This window comes from Oncorhynchus keta, chromosome 28, assembly GCF_023373465.1.
Source record: "Oncorhynchus keta strain PuntledgeMale-10-30-2019 chromosome 28, Oket_V2, whole genome shotgun sequence".
Classification (NCBI taxonomy): domain Eukaryota; kingdom Metazoa; phylum Chordata; class Actinopteri; order Salmoniformes; family Salmonidae; genus Oncorhynchus; species Oncorhynchus keta.
Genome location: NC_068448.1, coordinates 29160570 through 29184047, shown reverse-complemented (window position 1 = coordinate 29184047; position 23478 = coordinate 29160570). Strand labels below are relative to the sequence as shown.

Sequence of the window (23478 nt, the reverse complement as noted above, 5' to 3'; positions counted from 1 at the left end):
ATGCAAAAAACACATTTCCATTTCATACCACACACTTGTACATGTGTGAAACAGGACAAAAATAAGCACCCCCTGTTTGACCTTTGACATAGGGTTGGATTCAATCCATATTGCAGAAGATCCGTGCCAAAATGTAAAGGTAATTTCCAATCAAGCCGGTAATGCGGTCTCTACAACTGCGGAAACAATGCCTTTATTTGTCAGTAGTGCTATAAATCGTCTCTTTAGCGCTACAGATTGAATAGAGCCTCCAGCCTCATCCTGAGCTATTTACCTAATCAAATTTTATTTGTCACATGCGCCGAATACAACAGGTATTTGACCTTACAGTGAAATGCTTACAAGCCCTTAACTAACAATGCAGTTAAGAAAAATACCTACCAATAAATAAAAGTAACAAATAATTAAAGAGCAGCAGTAAAATAACAATAGTGAGGCTATATACAGGGGGTACCGGTACAGAGTCAATGTGCGGGGGCACCAATTAGTCGAGGTAATTGAGGGATGTACACGTTGGTAGAGTTATTAAAGTGACTGCATAGATAATAACAGAGAGTAACAACGGGGGGGCAATGCAAATAGTCTGGGTGGCCATTTTATTAGATGTTCAGGAGTGTTATGACTTGGGGGTAGAAGTTGTTTAGAAGCCACTTGGACATAGATTTCGCGCTCCGGTACCGCTTGCTATGCGGTAGCAGAGAGAATAGCCTATGACTAGGGTGGCTGGAGTCTCTGACAATTTTTAGGGCCTTTCTCTGACACCGCCTGCTATAGAGGTCCTGGATGTCAAAATTCTTGGCCCCAGTGATGTACTGGGCCCTACGCACTACCCTCTGTAGTGCCTTGCGGTCAGTGGCTGAGCAGTTGCCATACCAGGCAGTGATGCCCGTCAGGATGCTCTCGATGGTGTAGCTGTATAACGTTTTGAGTATCTGAGGACCCATATCAAATATTTTCATTCTCATGAGGGGGAATAGGTTTTGTCGTGCCCTCTTCACGACTGTCTTGGTGTGCTTGGACCATGTCAGCTTGTTGATGATGTGGACGCAAAGGAACTTGAAGTTCTCAACCTGCTCCACTGCAGCCCCGTTGATAAGAATGGGGGTGTGCTCGGTCCTCTTTTTCCTGTAGTCCACAATCATCTCCTTTGTCTTGATCACGTTGAGGGAGAGGTTTTTGTCCTTGCACCACACGGTCAGGTCTCCGACCTCCTCCCTATAGGCTGTCTCATTGTTGTCAGTGACCAGGCCTACCACTGCTGTGTGATCGGATGGTGTTGGAGTTGTGCCTGGCCGTGCAGTCATGAGTGAACAGGGAGTACAGGAGGGGACTGAGCACGCTCCCGTGTTGAGGATCAGCGTGGCAGATGTGTTGTCACCTACCCTTACCACCTGGGGGTAGCCAGTCAGGAAGTCCAGGATCCAGTTGTCGAGGGAGGTGTTAGTCCCAGGGTCCTTAGCTTAGTGATGAGCTTTGAGGGCAGTATGGTGTTGAACGCTGAGCTGTAGTCAATGAATAGCATTCTCACATACAGTTGAAGTCGGAAGTTTACATACACTTAGGTTGGAGTCATTAAAACTCGTTTTGCAACCACTCCACAAATTTCTTGTTAACAAACTATAGTTTTGGCAAGTCGGATAGGACATCTACTTTGTGCATGACCCAAGTAATTTTTCCAACAATTGTTTACAGTGATTATTTCACTTATAATTCACTGTATCACAACTCCAGTGGGGCAGAAGTTTACATACACTAAGTCGACTGTGCCTTTAAACAGCTTGGAAAATTCCAGAAAATGATGGCATGGCTTTAGAAGCTTCTGATAGGCTAATTGACATCATTTGAGTCAATTGGAGGTGTACCTGTGGATGTATTTCAAGGCCTACTTTCAAACTCAGTACCTCAGTGCTTGACATCATGGGAAAATCAAAAGCAATCAGCCAAGACCTCAGAAAGATAATTGTAGACCTCTACACGTCTGGTTCATCCTTGGGAGCAATTTCCAAACACCTGAAGGTACCATGTTCATCTGTACAAACAATAGTACGCAGGTATAAACACCATGGAACCACACAGCCGTCATACTGCTCAGGAAGGAGACGCGTTCTGTCTCCTATAGATGAACGTACTTTGGTGTGAAAAGTGCAAATCAATCTCAGAACAACAGCAAAGGACGTTGTGAAGATGCTGGAAGAAACAGGTACAAAAGTATCTATATCCACAGTAAAACGAGTCCTATAATCGACATAACCTGAAAGGTCACTCAGCAAGGATGAAGCCACTGCTCCAAAACAGCAAAAAAAAGCCAGACTATGGTTTGCAACTGCACATGGGGACAAAAATTGCACTTTTTGGAGAAATGTCCTCTGGTCTGATGAAATAAAAATAGAACTGTTTGGCCATAATGACCATCGTTATGTTTGGAGGGAAAAGGGGGAGGCTTGCAACCCGAAGAACGTCATTCCAACCGTGAAGGACGAGGGTGGCAGCATAATGTTGTGGGGGTGCTTTGCTGCAGGAGGGACTGGTGCACTTCACAAAATAGATGGCATCACGAGGCAAGAAAATTATGTGGATATATTGAAGTAACATCTCAAGACATCAGTCAGGAAGTTAAAGCTTGGTTGCAAATGGGTCTTCCAAATGCACAATGCATACTTCCAAAGTTGTGGCAAAATGGCTTACGGACAACAAAGTCAAGGTATTGGAGTGGCCATCACAAAGCTCTGACCTCAATCCTATGGAGAATGTGTGGGCAGAACTGAAAAAGCATGTGTGAGCAAGGAGGCCTACAAACCTGACTCAGTTACACCAGCTCTGTCAGGAAGAGTGGGCCAAATTTCACCCAGCTTGTAGAATGCTACCCGAAACGTTTGACCCAAGTTAAACAATTCAAAGGCAATGCTACCAAATACTAATTGAGTGTATGTAAACTTCTGACCCACTGGGAATTTGATTGAAGGAGTAAAATCTGAAATGAATCATTCTCTCTACTATTATTCTGACATTTCACTTTCTTAAAATAAAGTGGTGATCCTAACTAACCTAAGACAGGGATTTTTTTACTGGGATTAAATGTCAGAAATTGTGAAAAAATGAGTTTAAATGTATTTGGCTAAGGTGTATGTACACTTCCAACTTCAACTGTAGATGTTCCTTTTGTCCAGGTGTGAAAGGGCAGTGTGGAGTGCAATAGAGATTGCATCATCTGTGGATCTGTTGAGGTGGTATGCAAATTGGAGTGGGTCTAGGGTTTCTGGGATAATGGTGTTGATGTGAGCCACGACCAGGCTTTCAAAGCACTTCATGGCTACAGACTTGAGTGCTACGGGTCAGTAGTCCTTTAGGCAGGTTACCTTAGTGTTCTTGGGCACAGGGAGTATTGTGGTCTGCTTGAAACATGTTGGTAATACAGACTCATACAGGGAGTCTTGGGACGTCCCTACCCCATTGAAGTTGAAATGTAAAATGGTTTAAAGTAGGGGTTAAGGTTAGGGTTTGTGATAGGGATGTCTCAAGGAAGCCGAATAGCACTGACACTAATTCAACTGCTGAAAACCCTCCCACTTGCTGGCTAACAGACATTCTCGTGGAGTTTTCATTCAATCAAGTTTTTAGTACATTTATCTAAAGCCATCCCTTTAAATTTGGTGTATCTTTCAGTAACATTTTCTCGACAGGCTCACTAGACTATATGGAGAGAACGTTCAGAATATTAGGGATCAATGAAAGAAAGCCATGTAGGCCTAAATACACGCATATGTCTCTTTTTCAGCACCAATTGGTAGATTAATTATACTCTGATCTTGTATTTTATTAAGGTAATGATTGTACAGTTGAAATCAGAAGTTTACATACACATAGGTTGGAATCATTAAAACCCGTTTTTCAATCACTCCACAAATTTCTTGTTAACAAACTATAGTTTTGGCAAGTCGGTTAGGACATCTACTTTGTGCATGATACAAGTCAATTTTACAACAATTGTTTACAGACAGATTATTTCACTTATTTCACAGTGTGATTTTCTGGATTTTTTTCTCATCTTGTCTGTCATAGTTGAAGTGTAACTATGATGAAAATTACAGGCCTCCCTCATCATTTTAAGTGGGAGAACTTGCACAATTGGTGGCTGACTAAATACTTTTTTGCCCCACTGTATATATATATAAAACACCATTCTATCTATCTATATATATATATATATATAGATATGTAAATAACACCATTCTCTCTCTCTCTCTATATATATATATATATATAAATATGTTCCTTATCCATTGTTTCATCACGTGTAAATGTGATGGAATTATTAGGGAATTAAATCAAGGTCAGAATACCGTGTATCTGTAGACACACACCACATTTAAATGTCTTTATTCAAACTTGACCTCTTTGCTCGTGGTCTGTTAGATCACATGCATGAATGTTGCCCATTGTTTGAAGCGGTTTCTTTTGCCTTGGAGTGCTTTTGAGTCAAACAGGTATGGTAAATGGACCGAATTATGGGACAGAAAGGGGCACACAATGGGCAAAATATTGTTAGCATAAAACTAAGGATAGTGTGGTTTCACGAGTTACGAAATGCAAATGACCCAAATACAGTGCCTTCTGAAAGTATTCAAACCCCTTGACATTTTCCACATTTTGTTACGTTACACACTCATTTTAAAATGTATTAAATAAAAAAAACTCAGCAATCTACACACAATACACCATTATGACAAAGGGAAAACAGGTTTTTGGAAATTACATAACTATTCAGACCCTTTGCTATGACTCTCGAAATTGAGCTCAGGTGCATCCTGTTTTCATTGATCATCCTTGAGATTCTACAACTTGATTGGAGTCCACCTGTGGTAAATTCAATTGATTGGACATGATTTGGAAAGGCACACTCCTGTCTATATAAGGACCCACAGTTGACAGTGCAGGTCAGAGCAAAAACCAAGCCATGAGGTCGAAGGACTTGTCCGTAGCGCTCCGAGACAGGATTGTGTCGAGGCACAGATCTGGGAAAGGGTAAAAATAATTTCTGCAGCATTGAAAGTCCCCAAGAACACAGTGGCCTCCATCATTCTTAAATGGGAGAAGTTTGGAACCACAAAGACTATTCCTAGAGCTGGCCGCCCGGCCAAACTGAGCAATCGGGGGAGAAGGGCCTCGGTCAGGGAGGTGACCAAGAACCCTATGGTCACTCAGACAGAGCTCTAGAGTTCCTCTGTGGAGATGGGAGAACCTTCCAGAAGGACAACCATCTCTGCAGCACTCCACCAATCAGGCCTTTATGGCGGAGTGGCCAGACAGAAGCCACTCCTCAGTAAAAGGCATGATAGACCACTTGGAGTTTGCCAAAGTCACCTAAAGACTCAAACCATGAGAAACAAGATTATCTGGTCTGATGAAACCAAGATGGAACTCTTTGGCCTGAATGCCAAGCGTCATGTCTTATTATTATATATTATTATTATTATGGAGGAAACCTGACATCATCCCTATGGTGAAGTATGGTGGTGGCAGCATCATGCTGTGAGTATGTTTTTCAACCTGCTCCACAGCACTCCTCAGGGTCTGACTGGGGTGAACGTTCACCTTCCAACAGGACAACAACCCTAAGCAGCACACAGCCAAGACAATGCAGGAGTGAATTCGGGACAAGCCAGAGCCCGGACTTGAACCCGATCTAACATCTCTGGAGAGACCTGAAAATAGGTGTGCAGCAACGCTCCCCATCCAACCTGACAGAGCTTGAGAAGATTGCAGAGAAGAATGGGAGAAACTCCCCAAATACAGGTGTGGCAAGCTTGTAGCGTCATACTCAAGAAGACTTGATGCTGTAATCAATGCCAAAGGTGCTTCAACAAAGTAAAAAGGGTCTGAATAATTATGTTAATGTGATATTTCATTTTTATAATGAGCAAAAATGTTAAATAAAATAAAAGTAATTATGGGGTATTGTGTAGAGATTGATGAGGACAAAAAATATTTCAATCAATTTTAGAATAAAGTTGTAACGTAACAAAATGTGGAACAAGTCAAGGGGTCTGAATACTTTCCGAAGGCAACGTCTGGGCAAGGCAAGAAGCCAAAATGTGAGGTAAGCAATTATCTAGGCTGCAGCCTTTTCTCATTGTAATTCAGTTGATGTTAATAGTAATGACAGTATGAAGGCTTCATAATGTTGTCTTTTGCTGACACAGTAACAATAAACCATGTTAAATCCATGCAAAACAGTTAATAGCAAGGAATTGTAATTCTTCACCTCAAACATTCCCTGAAAAGAAATACAATAAAGAAAGACCAATGCAATAGTAAGATAATACCACTTGCCTGCCCTACATTCTAGGAGAGATGCAGTATAGGCAGAGGTACTGCATCACACAGTCATCAATCAGAATTAGTTTTTCTTTAGTTGCAGTTTATTCATAGTAATTTGAGTATTACTCATGCAATGCGGTTAAGAGGCCAGGGTGTGGACTGTGACTGCCAGCAGCTGTCTGCCAGTGCCTTTGCTTGCAGGATGAGAAGGTCTTCCAAAATAACTTTTTACAGGGGGATCTCACTTTGGCAGGAACTTGAGCTCTGAGAGATCTGTCCTGCAGCTCTCTGTGGAGCTGTTGATCCGGATACATATACTTGGACGTCAGCTCATTCAGCCCCGACAACGTCTTCAACAGGTCCCTCTGCTCCACGGTCAACTCCTGGACCAAAATTACATTTTTGTCATGTATTATTAAATAAATTATATAGGTGAATTTGATTTGCACAGCATGATCCTGGATGGAGGGAGTTGACACTTGATTAAGTCCTTGTTAGGTTGCATCCAATGGATGACTTCCTCTCAGCCAGGTTTGCTGTCAGAACGGTTTCTAAGGGCTCTAATCGATCCACATCGCGGGACTTTAGCTTTACAGCGTGATTGGAATTTAACGGCAATGTTTACACTTTATCGGAGACTGTATTCACCGTAAACACGGAATATGTTGGCTCAATCTGAAATTACCTTTATATTTCTATTGCGGAATCTAATGCTTCAGCGTTACAGATTGAATAGAGGCCTAAATCACGTGTCAACTACTACCAGCCAGGACACGTTGCCCTGCGACTCAAACCGAAGCGTGTATCCAGTAACAACTATCTGTAGTTGACCTGAATATCGGCATTTGTGGTTGCAATTCATGGCTCATGCTTGATATTACAACACAACAAACATGCAACATCAAGTGTGGTGTCATATCTCAACTTTAGAACTGTACCACAAAACTATGAGCTGTCCCCAAAAGTCTAAATTGACATATGTAGAAACTAACATTTTCATACCAAACCTTTAAACACGCTATTGAGTTTAATAAGGAGTGATTATTATCAACTCACCCGGTTGTGCTGCAATCCTAGGTTATCCTCTATGGGAAGTGCCATTGTCTCTTGTCCACACCACACCATAAGGATGAAGGGTACTAAACTCACCAGCACCCTCATGATCATCACTTTCTTGAAGCTGCTGCAGGTCTCGTGGCACAAGCCACATTTTTATAGACCCCCCCACACACACACAAACAGGAGCATTTGACGCAGACATGAGTAATTACCAATATGAGCCCATTTCCTGTTAATACGCTGTAGTACATAAAAAAACAGACAGTATGTTCTCTGAATTAGACATCACAATTAAGTGGATGTAATTTCCTTTAAAAGCCTCCCTCCACCACAACTTGTAGCATCTTCTCCTCTAAGTAATTATGCACTGATTAAGTATCAATTTGCCATGTGTTCCATAATTGTAAAAATAAATGGTAAGGACAAAATAACAAAAGTGTGATGAAAGTTAGGAAAGGATCTCAAAACTAAGGGCTCTATTCAATCTGTATGCTAAAGCAATCCATGGTTTGGTTTAGTTTCCCCTGGCACCATTTCAACATGTCAGCGTTTTAGCGTTTGTGGCACAAATCCCATTAGAGCCATGGGACAGATATTTGCATTTTTTGCACACCATGTCCAAATCATTGGCCCCGTGCCTTGAATGGAATTTGTATCACAAATGCTAAAACATTAGGATGGTAAGCCAGCAGCATACCACCCTGCATCCCACTGCTGGCTTGCTTCTGAAGCTAAGCAGGGTTGGTCCCTGGATGGGAGACCAGGTGCTGCTGGAAGTGGTGTTGGAGGGTGCACTTATTAATGACACTTATTGTCATTATTTATTTAACTAGGCAAGTCAGTTAAGAACAAATTTGTTTATACAATGACGGTCAACATCGGACGACGTTGGGCAACTGTGTTTCCGTCCTATGGGACTCCCAATCATGGCCGGTAAGAGTAGGGGTGTTAACTCCGGTGTCCTGGCTAAATTCCCAATCTGGCACTCATACCATCACATTCACCTAATCATCCCCAGTTTACAATTGGCTCACTCATCCTCCTCTTCCCTGTAACTATTTCCCAGGTCGTTGCTGTAAATGAGAATGTGTTCTCAGTCTATTTACCTGGTAAAATAAGGGTTAAATAAAATAAAAGCATGTGGAAACAGTGCCAAGGAGACTAAACCGAAGCATGAATTTCTGTCATAGCTTGTCTATAGACTTAGAGGGTAAAGAAACCAATGTTTCATTTTGTAAAGGTAATTTCCAATTGAGCCGAAATATACAGTGTTTATGGTTAATGTGGTCTCCGCTAATGCAAGAACAGGAACATTCGCTTGTAAAAAATGTATCACGCTGCAACACTAAACGTCCGCAATGTGGAACAGCTGCTCAATGATATGACAGCTCCAGTTGCACCTCCGACATCACCTTAACGAAAAACAATGATATGCTATAGAATTGTCGTTAACTGCGGGTTAATGCTGATCTGATTGAATCTAGGTTTACGGCATTCTTTGGTAACGTATGTCGGCTCAATTGGAAATTCCCTTTACATTTCAATTGCGCTGTAGCGGGATCTTCAGCGCTATGGATTGCACATAGCCCTATTAACTGCGTTAGAGCTGTCAAATCCACAAGTGGCTCCTGGCGTTACCTATCACGGACATTGCCATTGGATGCACCAAGACGCATCAGTAAAAATCCCATGCAGCCGCGTTACAAGTTCGAACACTGGCATGTTAATTAGGCTAATTTTTCGTTTAATGGTTTTAAATGAGCGTCATTATTTATATATAGCCTACTCTTTTTCATTCTGAACTTCTAACGTGGGTGGGATAGGACGGTTGTGGTTTCGTGACAATGACGACAGGAGCAGCTGCTCACCAATTTGACCAACCTGGACTCGGGTATACGTAACATTGTAAATGAAAATCCGTCACACTCAAATTACACAGGCTACTGTTTGGGCCGTAGCACACGCCAAATAGATGACAGATAACCCACAAGCCAATCGTGACCTTCTCTTGTGAAACCCAGACGTAAGAGAGAGAGAACAAAACATTAGGATCTTTACTGTTTTGAAACTGTTGTATGTGTAATGTTTACTGTTAATTTTTGTTGTTTTTCACTTTATATATTCACTTTGTATGTTGTCTACCTCACTTGCTTTGGCAATGTTAACACATGTTTCCCATGCCAATAAAGCCCTTGAATTGAATTGAACAAAGGCTGAACCTGGTCTTAACTTCCAATGCTCCACCCCCCTGCCCAACCCCCCTCCACGCCACTCCGCCAACCACCAGGATGCCCGGCCTCAGAACATTCCAGGCATTCCCGTGATTGGCAGATAGCAGGTTGATTGACAGGTCGGACCCCGCGAACACCGGGTACTGGTCAGTACAACACAACCACCTCCTAGCCTAACACATAACACACAGCTGTCTGTGCGGGTCGCTACAATATGTTATGTTTGGTATGTATTAATTTGTGGATGTCCATCATCCATTTCGTATGATATGTTACGAATTACAATTTGTTGTGGCTAACGTTAGCTAGGTTAGGGGTTAAGATTAGGAGTTCGGTTAAAGGGTTGAGGTTAGGGGAAGGGTTAGCTAGCGATCTATGTAGTTGCAAAGTAGCTAAAAATTAGTTTCAATGTTGCTAATTAGCTAAACTATCCAAGTTTTCTGTAAAGAGATTTGAACACGCAACCTTTGGGTTGTTAGATGTACGCATTATACACCCACCCTGACCAACCACCCTACTTTTGTTTTTGCCTTAAGGAACCTTCTTTCTAATGTAACCATACCAAATGTAACATGAATGCCATGGATTTACATTGACTATGTTACGTCTAGTCCGAGACCAACCTGATTTGACAGCTCTAAACGCACCTCTGACACCACCTCAACAAAAGCAATGAAAAGTTAATCATGTGGCTAACAAGGGTTAACGCTGATCTGAATTAATCCTGGCCTAAACCCTATATAGCTTTCACCCATTCCTCTTTCTCAGATTGGAAGGAATTGCAGGCCTATACGTTCCCCAACAATATGTGTAATACAAAAACCACAAGAAGGTGGTATGCTGCAGGACCCAATTTGATTCAAGTTTTTGGGAATATGGGTTCTTCTCGTGTCTTCCTCAACACAACTGTATAATGCATTATTGAACAGGTTACATCCCAAACGGCACCCTAGTGCACTACTTTGATCTGGGCCCTGGTCAAACGTAATGTACTCAATAGGGTGCCATCTGGGACTCACTGTCTGAAGGCTGACTCGGCACCATCACCCAGCTGCACTGCCATCAAAGAGCTCATACGTTTTAATACAACCCAACATTAAGTCATTTAGAACACTTCCCTCCTCAGCAAGCCCCTAATTGTCGATGTTCCTTTTTCCGATGGATTAATTAAACCGTGGGCATAAACAAAGGATCAACCCAGACAAATATTTATTTAAAAAAGGAGAAGAGTATCATTAACAAAGTCAATGCTGAATCCAAATAGCAAAGCTATGCTAAATGGGTTGAGTGGTGATGACGATCCTAACTTTGATAATGGAAGAGCCAGGTTGTCTTTTTATGATAACTGTAATCTGTAGGCCTACATAGCAAAAACACTGTCACTTTGTTTGTCATGTAAGAAGTTAAGTCAACTAAACAGGAACACCAGAATGTATTTACAACAAGCCTACAGAGATAAAGGCTCCTTTAACCATCAAAAGGATTGACAATGGCAGCACATCTTCCATACCGAATGTCAATACTCGACAGTGGACTCCTTTCTTATAGCCTCGTTCGACCATCCTGATCTTACATTTTGGTGGACCAGGCTACATTTCCTATGCACTTTTCCAAAACCCTTTATCTTGATCTGAAAGGATTAGATAGTTGAAAGAAACATGGCATATATGGCCAGTGCCAGTGTTAAGTAGGAGCTAATTGCTAAAATGGGGGCCAATGAAGGTATTCTTGGAAGAACCTAACTGCCCAAAATAAGTGACGGTGGATGGCTAGAGAAGCTGAATGAGGGGAACTTAAGGCCTAAAACAAAGGCGTCAAAGATCAAAGCTACAGGTGCATCTGGTGCACTGGCAAATGAGCTTTGAATTGCCCTACGGATTTCAACAGGTGAGTGCTACAGCTGATATTAAAGGAAGAACAAACTGTGTGCCTGCTTGAGATGTAGCGTTTCTCACGTATAAGCCAAAGACACTGAGAAGATCTGAGCAGAGTGAATTGAGATCTGAACAACACGTGAACTATATTGCCTTCGCCAATAGGTGAGATACAAACTCCGCTCTCTCCACAAATGTGATTTAGCTTTTTCCACTCAAAGTATTCCATACTGTAAAGTTGTAAACAAATTAGATGATGCATTATCAATCATTTGAAAAAGTTCAGTAACCTTAGAATCCAAAACCCTTCAACACCTTCTCAAAGTAAGAACAAACCTGCACTGACAAGATGGACTTGACTAAACCACTAAATAATTTCCAAGACACATTTCAGACTATATGAGTCTGTTCAATCTGTGTTTTCATGATTGACATCCAGGAACCACAGGGACAAGTGTCTTAGGGCCACCTACTGGAAATTGCTTGAAATTACACAGGCTACAAATAAACAAAAGATTGTTCAATTGGTTTGAATTGTGCTAATTTGGTAAGCAAAGGCTTCAATGGATTTCATGAAAGAGAGATGCTCTCACTGATTTAACAGAAACTTTGAAAAAAATGACCATTACTGTACCTTGGGCCATCGCCGCAGTTGACGCCACGTTCTGCCCAATGTAACCCTGGGCAGTTATAAAACAGAGCAAAACCTGAATCCTGTTTTCCGCTCGAGGCTGGAGTGTAAGGACCACAAAAGCTAATTAAAAAGGGATTGAAATCTTTATTTAGCCTAATACAGTACAGTGCCATGGTTAACCTTAATCCAGTGTCAACTGTGAGAACTCTGGGTCTAACATGATTGGAGAAACTAGCCGACAGCTTGTGGTGTAAATTTTGGGGGCGAAACCAAAGAGGGAAGTCACGTCTGTGGCAATGGGCCCTACAGTACTAAGCACTGCACTTACCAACCTCATAGGGGAAGTGTTGACATACACTGATTACTTTTCCCACTTCATCATAAATAAAACTAATAGTACATCTGAACCCCTTTTAAGAATCATAAAGATACAATACGTCTGATTGAAGGAAGGGGTCTTTACATATTGATGCTTGGTTTTAGAGAAGTAACATCTAACATAAATCTTCTTGAGCTAGAAAATGCCCCTCATCTCTTCTGGCCTTCCGTCTCTGCGTCTGTCTGAGACGGCGTTGCTCCTTAAGCGTTGTAAGAGGAAGAGGAAACGTTGCCACCGTGGCCTGTCCAGTTGGTGTGGATGTACTTGCCAGGGTTTGACAGAAGTTCATACGTGTGTGCTCCAAAGTAGTCCCTCTGGGCCTAAAGTGACAAACACACAGAGATAAGAGTTGCCTCAGTAAAATGTTGTTTTATTCCTTCTATATTTTTGTCAATAAAGCGACGCAAGATGCTCTCGCAGAAGAGTGGGCGCCAGAACAGCCCGGCTGGCACATAACGTTTTTGTAATGTACTGCAACGTTTTCACAACTTTGTAAAACATTTCCTTGCTAGCTGGGCATATGGGTGGGCCTAAATGCTGCAGTATCCATTTCAATATGGTAGTTACATCATCGTCTTAGGGTCTTAAAGTCCACCCGCCTCCCCCTGCATCCAAACACACACTACCCTTAGCTAACATCCACACGTGACAAGACCGTTTTAATCTCTTTCACTTTGACATATGTTCTTGTAGGGGGAGCTTTGAGCCCTGAAGAGAGTGGTGTGTTGTGTCACTGAGTTGCTCCTTAAGCATGGTAAAGAGGAGACGCTTCCACCGTGGCATCCAATGTGTTGTTACCTGGAGGAGGTTAGCCGGGAGCATGTCGTGTCTGTAGCCGTCGTAGAAGGACAAGGCGGTGGTGAAACAAGGCATAGGGATCCCCTGCTGCACTCCAATGCTGACTGCCCGGCGCCACGAGTCCTGCAGCCATGACAAAGACAAGCACACGCATGAGCAAAAGCATACAGAATAATCTCTAACCCTCTGGGATTTGGGAACGTCATGGTGAATACAGTTATTTCAAGTTTATTAGACAAGATCATTGCAAAGCAATATGACATGAACACTTATAATCACATAATTAGATAGCTACAAGGGGGTTATTTATTTAAACGCAGAGACCAAATACAGTATAACTTTGTAAATGTTGCCCTGTCTTGGGCCATACCATGTACAACACTGCGATTAAAATGCAGTTTGAATAAGAAGCCCATGACATGTCATCTATATTACAAAAACACATTTCTACCAATAACTAACAGCCCCAATATATTCTCCTTTTGTGGGCTGGGAAATGGTATGTATCAATATAGCGGTGGGGTGGTAACAGCCGTGAGTGTGTGTTGCTAACGTGGCCACAAAGGTGTGGGCTTTCTTTCATCACTTCCTACTCCCCTAGGTGCAGATTGAGGATCAGCTTCCCCTCCCCCAATCCTAAACTTAACCCTTATGGGGGGAAAATGCTAAAAATGACCCAAGTTCAGCATTTTAGAGCAGATTAACCCTACTCTCCTTTACTGTACCTGGCAGTCCTGTACGGCATTACTGAAGAAGGTATCCAACAGCAGATTCTGCAGCTCAGCATCCCTGTCAAAGGCCTCTTTGATCTTCCCCAGGAAAACACTGGAGAAAAGAGATGGTGAGAGAGATACTGGCATCATTACTCACCAAACAAAACACAAACAGGGAGGGACTACAAGACCGTTTATTTTCATTTTCTGGTGCCAAACATTTTGCTACAGTGTGTCCTAATGTATATGACCCAGGGTCACTGTTTTATTATCCCTGAAAAAGGATAAAACCATTTCAGACAGGAGTGTAAGGACCGATCTACTTTAGACGGCTCTGCCCTACTGACCAAGACCATATTCAGAGTTAAAACACATTGCACTTTGAAAAGTAATGTCGGGTGTAGTTTGGCACAGGGCTGAGAGACATTATGATGAATGGTTTCTGTTTGCTTTATGCAACATATTTCCCACATTGCGCATTAAGACCAACATTTCCTCATTCTTGTATGGCTCTGATTCTCCAGGAATCCTTCTCTTCTTCATTGTGGTTGACTCACCAGCTGGCTGTATTACAATACTCTGTGGCAGCAAGAATACAACAAATATGACTTGACACCAGAGTTAGGGTGATATCAAATTGAGTCAATTCAGGATGTAAACTGACATTCCAATTCAATCATTTACAAAAGGGCATCCATTATTAAATGACTTCTCAATACACTGACAATGAGAAGCTAGTTATTTCAAAAGTTTATTTTTTTACTGACTGCAACCCTGATTAGGAGAGACATTTCCTCATTCTTCTCCCACTCCGATTTTCCAGGAAATCTTATCTCACATTCCTTGTGGCTTCATCAACCCTGCTTTACAACACTGTGGCAGCAAGAATAAAACAAATGGCTTCACACTGTGGCCACACGTTCGTAAATGGAGCTCTGACAGCCTTTTAATGATGATGGTATGTTAGGTCTTACCTTCGGATGATGCAGCCTCCCCTCCACATCAGGGCAATGGCGCCATAGTTTAGGGACCAGCCAAACTCTTTGGCCGCCTGTCTGAGCAGCATGAAGCCCTGGGCATACGAGATGATCTTGGAGGCATAGAGGGCCTGAACAGGACACAAGACAAAACCATTTGCTTGAAGTAACTGATAATTAGCAGATAAATTCTGTTCCCATATCCATGATTAATTTACGGAAGAGTTTAAAAAAATTAAAAAAATAATAACAATTACTTGACGAGTGGTGGTACTTGGATCATATTTTTGTATGTATAGCACTTAAAGTGGCAATATTTCAAGAATAAGTGGCAATATTTAGAGAATAAAGTCACACTTATATGTCAAGATTAAAGTAGGGGATTTGCATGTCTCCCTGGTGCTGTTGAAATGCCTGCAGTTGGATGACCTGGTGAAACTAGACTTCTGTAAAAAGGAAATCCTCTCTTAACACATAATAACCATAGGCCTATTAGGACCTGGAAGAGGTTGTGCCACAGATTAATTTCAGAATGAGGAACCACACGGACTCAGATGTCCTCACAACCCAGCTTCTTAGCACAGCGCGCATCCAACCCGGAAGCCAGCCGCACCAATGTGTCGGAGGAAACACTGTGCACCTGGCAACCTTGGTTGGCGTACACTGCGGCCGGACCGCCACAGGAGTCGCTGGTGCGCGATGAGACAAGGACATCCCTACTGGCCAAGCCCTCCCTAACCCGGACAACGCTAGGCCAATTGTGCGTCGCCCCACGGACCTCCCGGCCGGTTACGACAGAGCGAACCCAGGGTCTCTGGTGGCACAGCTGGCGCTGCAGTACAGCGCACTTAACCACTGCGCCACCCGGGAGGCCCCCATTGATCATCCTTGAGATGTTTCTACAACTTGATTGGAATCCACCTGTGGTAAATTAAACTGATTGGACATGATTTGGAAAGGCACACAAGTTTTCAGAAAACAATATGAAATAAATTATTTGGGAACAGTCTATAACTGAGGAAGCCAACTGAGTCCACCAATTAGCTATAGCATTTTTTGTTTTGCCTACCCCGGCCAAACCCAGACGACGCTGGGCCAATTGTGCGCCGCCCTATGGGACTCCAATCACGGCCGGATGGAATACAGCCTGGATTCAAACCAGGAACTGTAGTGATGCCTCTTGCACTGAGCTCTTAGACCGCTGCACCACTCTGGAGCATGAGTCAACATGTTCAAAATACTCTGTTTGGCTGATTACAAATAAAACATGTGATTTTCCTCAGCTATTGGTGAGAAAACATGACAAGCGCTTTAATAGTGATATGTGGATGAACTCTTGTTTTTACAGCATTGCCCCAGAAACCCAGACATCTGTAGCCTGGCTACCTTTCTGATGTCCTCAAGGAACGAGGCCTTGTCCCCGTTGAACTTGGCTCCCTGGGGCCCGGCCAGGCTCCTGCTGGCCTCCACTCTCTCGTCCTTCAGGGCCGACAGACATCTGGCAAAGACAGCCTCGCCTGTGAGAGGGAGGATGAGAGAGAGAGAGCGATGAGGCAGAGCACGAGAGGCATGAGAGAAAGAGGCATGAGAGGCAGAGAGCGAGCGAGAGGCAGAGTCAGCTTCTTTACAGAGCAACACATTTGGTCACAAACCAGGTCGCGGTCATTGGGCACAAAATGGGGAAAATGCTTTCAATAGGAAATTGGACAAGATCTACCTCAAAACATGTTCTCCCTTTTCATTTATATTAAATGCAATCACCCTATGAGTCCTCGTATGGTGATTCCTCACAAAATTAGAACAAAGAAAACAAGATTTGGGGTATTTTCATGAAATGTAAAAGACCCTACTATGGATTACATTTCATAAAAATCTCACAAATCCGGTTATTTTCTTTGTTCTAGTTACGTGAGGAATGACCCAGTAAACAGCTGTGATCTGTCAAAGATAATTGATAGCCTAGCTGAAATTGGCATGCTCAGCTCAAATGTTTGTAGTGACAAAAGGTCTTCGGGTAGCGGGTTCAAAAGGCATATATTTGAAGGAAAGGGTGAGTGCAGGTTTCTCTTTCCTTCATGAATTAGACATTAAGGGATTGTATTGTACACGCTGTAAACTAGACACTGACAGACAACTCCAATATTTACCACCAAAATTCTGCCCTTCTATATCTTTGATCGAATAGGCATCCCGTTTATACCTTAATCATCATCAAGTTTAATACTAATCCCAAACATAATGACAAGCCTACAGCTGGCACAGTTCCTAGCCGACAAAGTTAACACAATGCCGCCCACAACACAAAGGTACCCTATGACTCAGCGTTAGTAACCATCATTCTATTGTAAAAGCAGGGCTTGCCACATTCAAAAAAAAGGAACAACTTCCCACCACATGATGAAAAAAATACGTTGGGTAAGCATGACTTGCTAAATATTGCCACAGTGATGCAATGCAATGGCGAGCTGGGGAAGAGAAGACAAAAAAGATGTCACAATGAGTAAGGCTAAACGAAGCACCCGACTCCGCATTGAACGCAACCCTATTGAGAGCTGAAATCCACCCCCCCCAAGCCTGCCTGTATGGTGTGTCCACTCTCTCCCTGGCCCATGGCCACCCACACCAGTTCTCTGCTTTCACAATGAACCCTTTTGTTCTCTCCGCTATCATTCACAAAGGAGCTCCCTGTACTGATGATACAGGGACAACATTAAATACCATTAACACACCGCAATTTGTTTTTTAAAGTCTTCCTTTTCTGTTGCAGAAAAAAGTAGCCCTTTCTATAGCAATCTTGTGGTTCCATTTTCAAATCGTGAGTAAGACTGAATAACAGGCCTATGACATGGTTGTCAACTCAAGTGTAAACCAGTTTGATAATATCACTTAGGAGACGTATCTCTCCACTACTTTAGTCTTTAGCTGGAGGCAGCTTTGTCCTGGAATAACCACGCCACCTGATGCTACCTTTAGGAGACGCTGCCCATCGCAGCAGCAGCAGACTGAAAATCCCCCTTATGTCACTTGAAATGAGGTGGTGTGACTAGAAAAGCCTCCAATCTTCTTAGGGAGGCTGCAGACACTTCATTGATCACGTTCAGCTGAACAAAGACTGGGCCACTACTGTGGGGGTCAGTTAATGTGGCTAAACATTAGCAGCTCTTAAACAAACCACTACAAGAGTACTAAGTAGTTTGTGGGCTGGGTATCACTGCAAGGGGCGTCACTACAGTCCCTGGTTAGAATCCAGGCAGTATCGCATCCAGCTGTGATTGGGAGTCCCATAGGGCGGAGCACAATTGGGCCAGCGTCGTCCAGGTTTGGCCGGGGTAGGCAGTCATTGTATATAAGAATTTCTTCTTAACTGACTTGCCTAGTTAAATAAAGGTTCAATAAATAAAAATGATTCAGTATGCACAAAATGGAAGCCAATGTTCTGAAACAGAGTGAAACGGGGAGGTACTATCTGAACTTATTGAATAACAAATGCTTGTTTCATTTTCCATTGCCCTAATGAACAACCCTGTATCATGACTATGCCAACATTGCTGGGATACAAGTCTCTTGGCCAGGCTGTTAACTGCCCCAGGTTAACCTGTTGAGTGTGAGTATAGGGGGCAGTATTTTGATGTTTGGATGAAAAACATAGCCAAATGAAACTGCCTATTTCTCAGGTCCAGAATCTAGAATATAATTAGGATAGAAAACACACTAAAGTTTCCAAAACTGTCAAAATATTGTCTGTGAATATAGCAGAACTGATATTGCAGGTGAAAACCTGAGGACAATCCAACTAGGAAGTGCCTCTTATTTTGAAAGCTCCCTGTTACATTGCATGCCTTCCCTCCATTTAAAGGAATAGCAACCAGATTCCTTTCCCTATGGCTTCCACATGATGTGAACAGTCTTTAGACATAGTTTCAGCCTTTTATCCTGAAAAATGAGCGGGAATGATCACATCACATTAGTGGATTGCTGGGTGCCAGCAGAGTTTTGCATGCACAACAGCTTGGAGCAGACATTTTCTCTCTCTCGCCTATTGAAATATTATCAATTATTTATTGTAAATACAACCTGAGGATTGATTATAAAACACGTTCGATATGTTTCTACGAACTACAGATACTATTTGGAATTTGTCTGCCCCGTCGTGACCGCTAGAGCCTGTGGATTTCTGAACATAACGCGCCAACCAAATGGAGGTGTTTGGATTTAAAAATAATCTTTATGGAATAAAAGGAACATTTATTGTGTAACTGGGTGTCTAGTGAGTGCAAACATCCGAAGATCATCAAAGCTAGCGATTCATTTTCTTGCTTTTCTGACTTTCGTGACCAATCTACTTTGCTGCTAGCTGTTTGTAATGTTTTGTCTGCTGAGAGAGATGTCCTTACATAAACGCTTGGTTTGCCTCAGCTGTAAAGCTTTTTTGAAATCTGACACGCCAGGTGCATTAAGAACAAGCTAAGCTGTGTTTTGCTATATTGCACTTGTGATTTCATGAAAATTAAATATTTTTAGTAATTTAATTTGAATTTGGCGCTCTGCAATTCAGCGGATGTTGACGAAAATGATCCCGCTAACAGGATGGATGTGCCAAGAAGTTAATAAAGAGTGGTACAACTGAAAATAAACCGTGTCCAAAAAAAGAAAATAACCACTTTGCCGACAAGGTGTAGACTACACCAAAGGAGAGCATACACACAAAACAAGTTTGATTTGACTCAAAATGTCAGTCAAAATTGGTGGCAATCTAAACTTTTAGCCTCAGAGTGAAACGTCACTGCGGACGATTAATTTCCAAATGGAGACTTCATGACTATTGTCCGTTTCTCTCTTACCGATCAGGGTGACTGGTGTGCCGTACTCGAGAGCCGAAATAGCCGTCCACTTCCCTGTGCCTTTCTGCCCGGCGGCGTCCCGGATCTTAGGCAGCAGGTGAGTGCCGTCGGTGTCTCTGAACTTGAGGATGCCAGCTGTGATCTCGATAAGGAAGGAGTCCAACTCCGTTTTGTTCCAGTCTTCAAAAGCCTAAGGGAGACCCAAGAGCAGAAGTGAACCTGACAAATAGAATAATCAACTAAGATACGTCATGACATCATATAGTATCAACAGCTGTTATAGTTAGCTACTATGGAGACCATTTCATGGCGAGGTTTATGCTATTAAAGTTATGGTCCTAAGACATTCAGCCTCTTTTCTAAAAGACATATCTATTACATGACTGGCAGAGGAGTCAAAAGCAGAAAGTCATCAGGGGTGTCTGGAATGGTTCATAATTTAAATAAACTTTGATTCATTTTGAATGGCTCACCTGTGCCATCACGTCATGGTCCATACCCAGGACATCCTTCATGAGGTGGTACGCCTCGCAGATCAGTTGCATGTCCCCATACTCAATACCATTATGGACCATCTTCACAAAGTGGCCTGCACCCTCATCACCAACCTGTCAAAACAGCACATTTCAAATGACACGTAGAGCCAGGGAAGAGGGAAAGTTGTGCAATTTTGTGCCAAATCCTGTGGACATGAAAAATAAATTCCGCTCACCCAGTCACAGCACGGCTCTCCTGTCCCCACCTTGGCAGCGATGCTTTGGAAAATCTCTTTAATATGTGGCCTGTAGGAGTAAAAAACAATCACATTTTAACAGTTCATAATAATTAAATCATTGATTGTGGACACACGGAACATGGGAAAGCTTAAAAATACAGTATGAATAAGACAATTTTCTCACAGATGATCACTACTCCTCCTCATTACAGTCTGTACTCCGGTGTTATTTGGGACACAGTCATAATCAACCATCATTCCCAACCCCTCCATAGCAGAGGGAAGGGTAGAGTCCCAAAAGCTCACCAGGCCTCTTTGTGTCCCCCTGGCATCAGTGAGGGTCCATAGCGAGCCCCCTCTTCTCCTCCACTGACTCCACTGCCGACAAACAACAGGTTCTTCTCCTTCAGACTCTTACAGCGCCGCTAGACACACATACACACACAGTCGACACTACCATGAGACCACACTCTTGACAATGACACTACCATAGCTTTGAAATGGGTGTTTCTGATAAACTTACTGTTGTGTCTCTGTATTCTGAATTGCCGCCATCAATGATAATGTCCCCAGCCTCAAGAAGAGGGACCTGTGAAGGAAAATGGACTGGTAGAAGGGGGCAATCTACTTTAATGCAAGTGCCATGCACAACCAAATGAGCCACATTAGGGACTGTGTTTGAAAATTTGTATATTTCCAAAATTTTCCAGAAATCTTGTTTGAAGGATTACGGATTTCCTGCTTTTTCCCTCCTAATTTTGGGAAACCTACCGGAGATTTTAAACCGTGGGACTAAATTTCACTAGTTCTACATTTTTTCTTTGTGGCATTTCAATACCCCAAATGCATCCAAGCCAGCCATTACCTGATTTGGTGAACTGAAAAAGCCTTGATACATTTGACAGCCACAGCATGACCCATCATTTCTATCCTGTTTTTCTGTTTGTGCCACTGACCAGCTTGTCGATGAAGTCGTCCACCGCCTGGCCGGCTTTGACCAGCATCACAATCCTCCTTGGCTTCTTCAGCTTGGCCACCATGTCCTCCAAGGACTCAGCTCCTATTATCTTGGTGCCTTTAGCCTCATTGGCCAGAAAATCGTGCACTTTGGAGACAGTGCGGTTGTATGCACAGACCTATGGAAAGAATAGGTTAGATTAGGATTGCAAAATTCTGATACCGTTAATAGAATTCCCAGGTTTTTCAGAAATCCTGGGGAAATCTGGGAAAGTTACCAGAATTTTGAAACCCTACGATAGATGTAAGACAGTTTAGGCAAGGGAAAGACTGTAAAAAGTTTAGGCCTACCACTTATGTTGCAGACTATTTAGGGGGTATGTAACTGTATAAACTGCAATATGAGACTTACCACAAAGCCATGATCATTCATATTCAGGATGATGTTTTGGCCCATGACAGCCAAACCAATCAACGCAATATCTGCTCTGTGGAAAGAAAATCATATTAGTCAAGAGTCATGGTATCTGTTAGTTAGGGCATCTGGATAGAGACTGAACAAACGAGAGGGTGCCTCTCAAGCAAGAAACACGAGCCTGTCCAATATTGTAATGTTAGTGCCTACTCTGAATCAATTCTACAACGTTAGGTAGCATATTTTAAAGCCATGTCTATATAAAGTTGATTGAAATTGTCATGTAGGAAAGAGTTAATTAAATAGCCAGGATTCACTTAACTATTCAAGATTACCATGTCATTTACTATTCAAGGTTGAGGATACATTTTAATGTTATTTTACTAGACCTATGTCGATGTGTCGCGTGCATCGTCAAATCACTTTAGTTAACAACGTTTGCTAACGTTAAATTAAAGAGTAAAAACAGAGAGGTTTCTGTGGCTAACTAGGCTAGTTAGTAGATTAAGCCAGACTGCCCTTTTAATTCCAGGCATGCAACGTTAGCTAGCCATATTACACTGCTGGGTGGTATTGGATAGCTAACTAGCTTGCTAGCTAAAGTTAATGAAATAAAAAGTGGAGTGAGCTAGCAAAAATAGATGGTTTATCCATCGCCAGCTGTTTGAAATAATAATAATTCAGTTCTCAGAGACGATAATGCATTGATGTGCAATACTCACTCTGCCATGTTTCTGGTAAGGAAAATAATCCGTCTTCAAGTAACACACACAGCCAATGGACTTTCTTGAGATTTCCACAGTACTTCCTCGTTCTCAATTTGAAGAGGAAACCTCAAATTCAACCAAACCAAAGGATCGCCTATGTGAGATGACGTCAAAGAGCTCAAGCCATATTGTTCTCGAGTTCTCATTCGTGGAGAAAAACTGAGCAGAGATATCAAATATTTCATTGGTTTAAACCCCCTGTCACTCTTATAACTTTGTTACACTCCCACAAATTTCAAGACGACAAGACAACATTGAAATCTAATAATTTGGCTCCACAATGTTTGACCCCAATAAAAATATAAAAAACAATCTAACAACCTTTTTCCAAACGCACTTTGAGTTTAATTCCAAATAATGTTATACATTACTATTAAAGTTATATTTGTTGCCTGACCCAATCTTCACTTCTCTCCTTTGAGGACAATATTTTCAACACGACATGTAAAAATGATATACTGCCGGACCTGCACACAACTATTATCGTAGTTTATCATGCAGAACTACCACCACATGATGTAGCCTATGTGGTGTCAGAAATTTAATATGAAACTCATATCTTCCTAACAAAGAGCAGGAGAGCTGGGAAATTTGAGGAATATAAGGAAACGTTAACAGGAAATAGGTGGCAAAAAAGTATTTCTTCATGAAAGAAATGTCCCCATCTGTACCTTCATTTGAGATCGTTTCACTGATTTGAACAAATCAAAGAGGGGACAATATTATCCTCTTACATGATCATCATAAGATTATATAACTATGAGCCGTATTTTTTTTATTACCATATGCTCTGAATGTGT

At 42.2% G+C, this 23478-nt stretch overlaps 2 protein-coding genes across 2 annotated transcripts; both read right to left on the bottom strand.

The window, feature by feature from the left end:
* Positions 1 to 5804: 5804 nt before the first annotated feature.
* Positions 5805 to 7741, bottom strand: sst6 (somatostatin 6). Its single transcript, XM_035739670.2, has 2 exons — positions 7375 to 7741; positions 5805 to 6701 (listed from the first exon to the last, which is right to left on the bottom strand). Exons 1-2 carry the CDS (start codon positions 7483 to 7485, stop codon positions 6441 to 6443), a joined length of 372 nt encoding a protein of 123 aa, XP_035595563.1. The 5' UTR covers positions 7486 to 7741; the 3' UTR covers positions 5805 to 6440.
* Positions 7742 to 12240: 4499 nt separating this feature from the next.
* Positions 12241 to 22789, bottom strand: pgd (phosphogluconate dehydrogenase). The gene is made up of 13 exons (XM_035740658.1): positions 22634 to 22789; positions 21909 to 21984; positions 21496 to 21675; positions 21063 to 21128; positions 20846 to 20964; positions 20537 to 20606; positions 20298 to 20432; positions 19825 to 20014; positions 16370 to 16500; positions 14981 to 15114; positions 14019 to 14118; positions 13294 to 13416; positions 12241 to 12815 (listed from the first exon to the last, which is right to left on the bottom strand). The coding sequence occupies exons 1-13, from the start codon at positions 22639 to 22641 to the stop codon at positions 12696 to 12698; spliced, it is 1452 nt and encodes a 483-aa protein (XP_035596551.1). The 5' UTR covers positions 22642 to 22789; the 3' UTR covers positions 12241 to 12695.
* Positions 22790 to 23478: the final 689 nt, after the last annotated feature.

Coding starts and splice junctions, on each gene's coding strand:
- sst6 (XM_035739670.2), bottom strand. CDS start 7,485: ATGATCATGAGGGTGCTGGTGAGTTTAGTACCCTTCATCCTTATGGTG. Junction 6,702..7,374: donor TAGGATTGCAGCACAACCGG/GTGAGTTGATAA, acceptor ATTTTGGTCCAG/GAGTTGACCGTGGAGCAGAG.
- pgd (XM_035740658.1), bottom strand. Junction 20,433..20,536: donor GAGAGCCGTGCTGTGACTGG/GTGAGCGGAATT, acceptor CTGTTTTGACAG/GTTGGTGATGAGGGTGCAGG. Junction 14,119..14,980: donor GGAGGCTGCATCATCCGAAG/GTAAGACCTAAC, acceptor TCTTTTCTCCAG/TGTTTTCCTGGGGAAGATCA.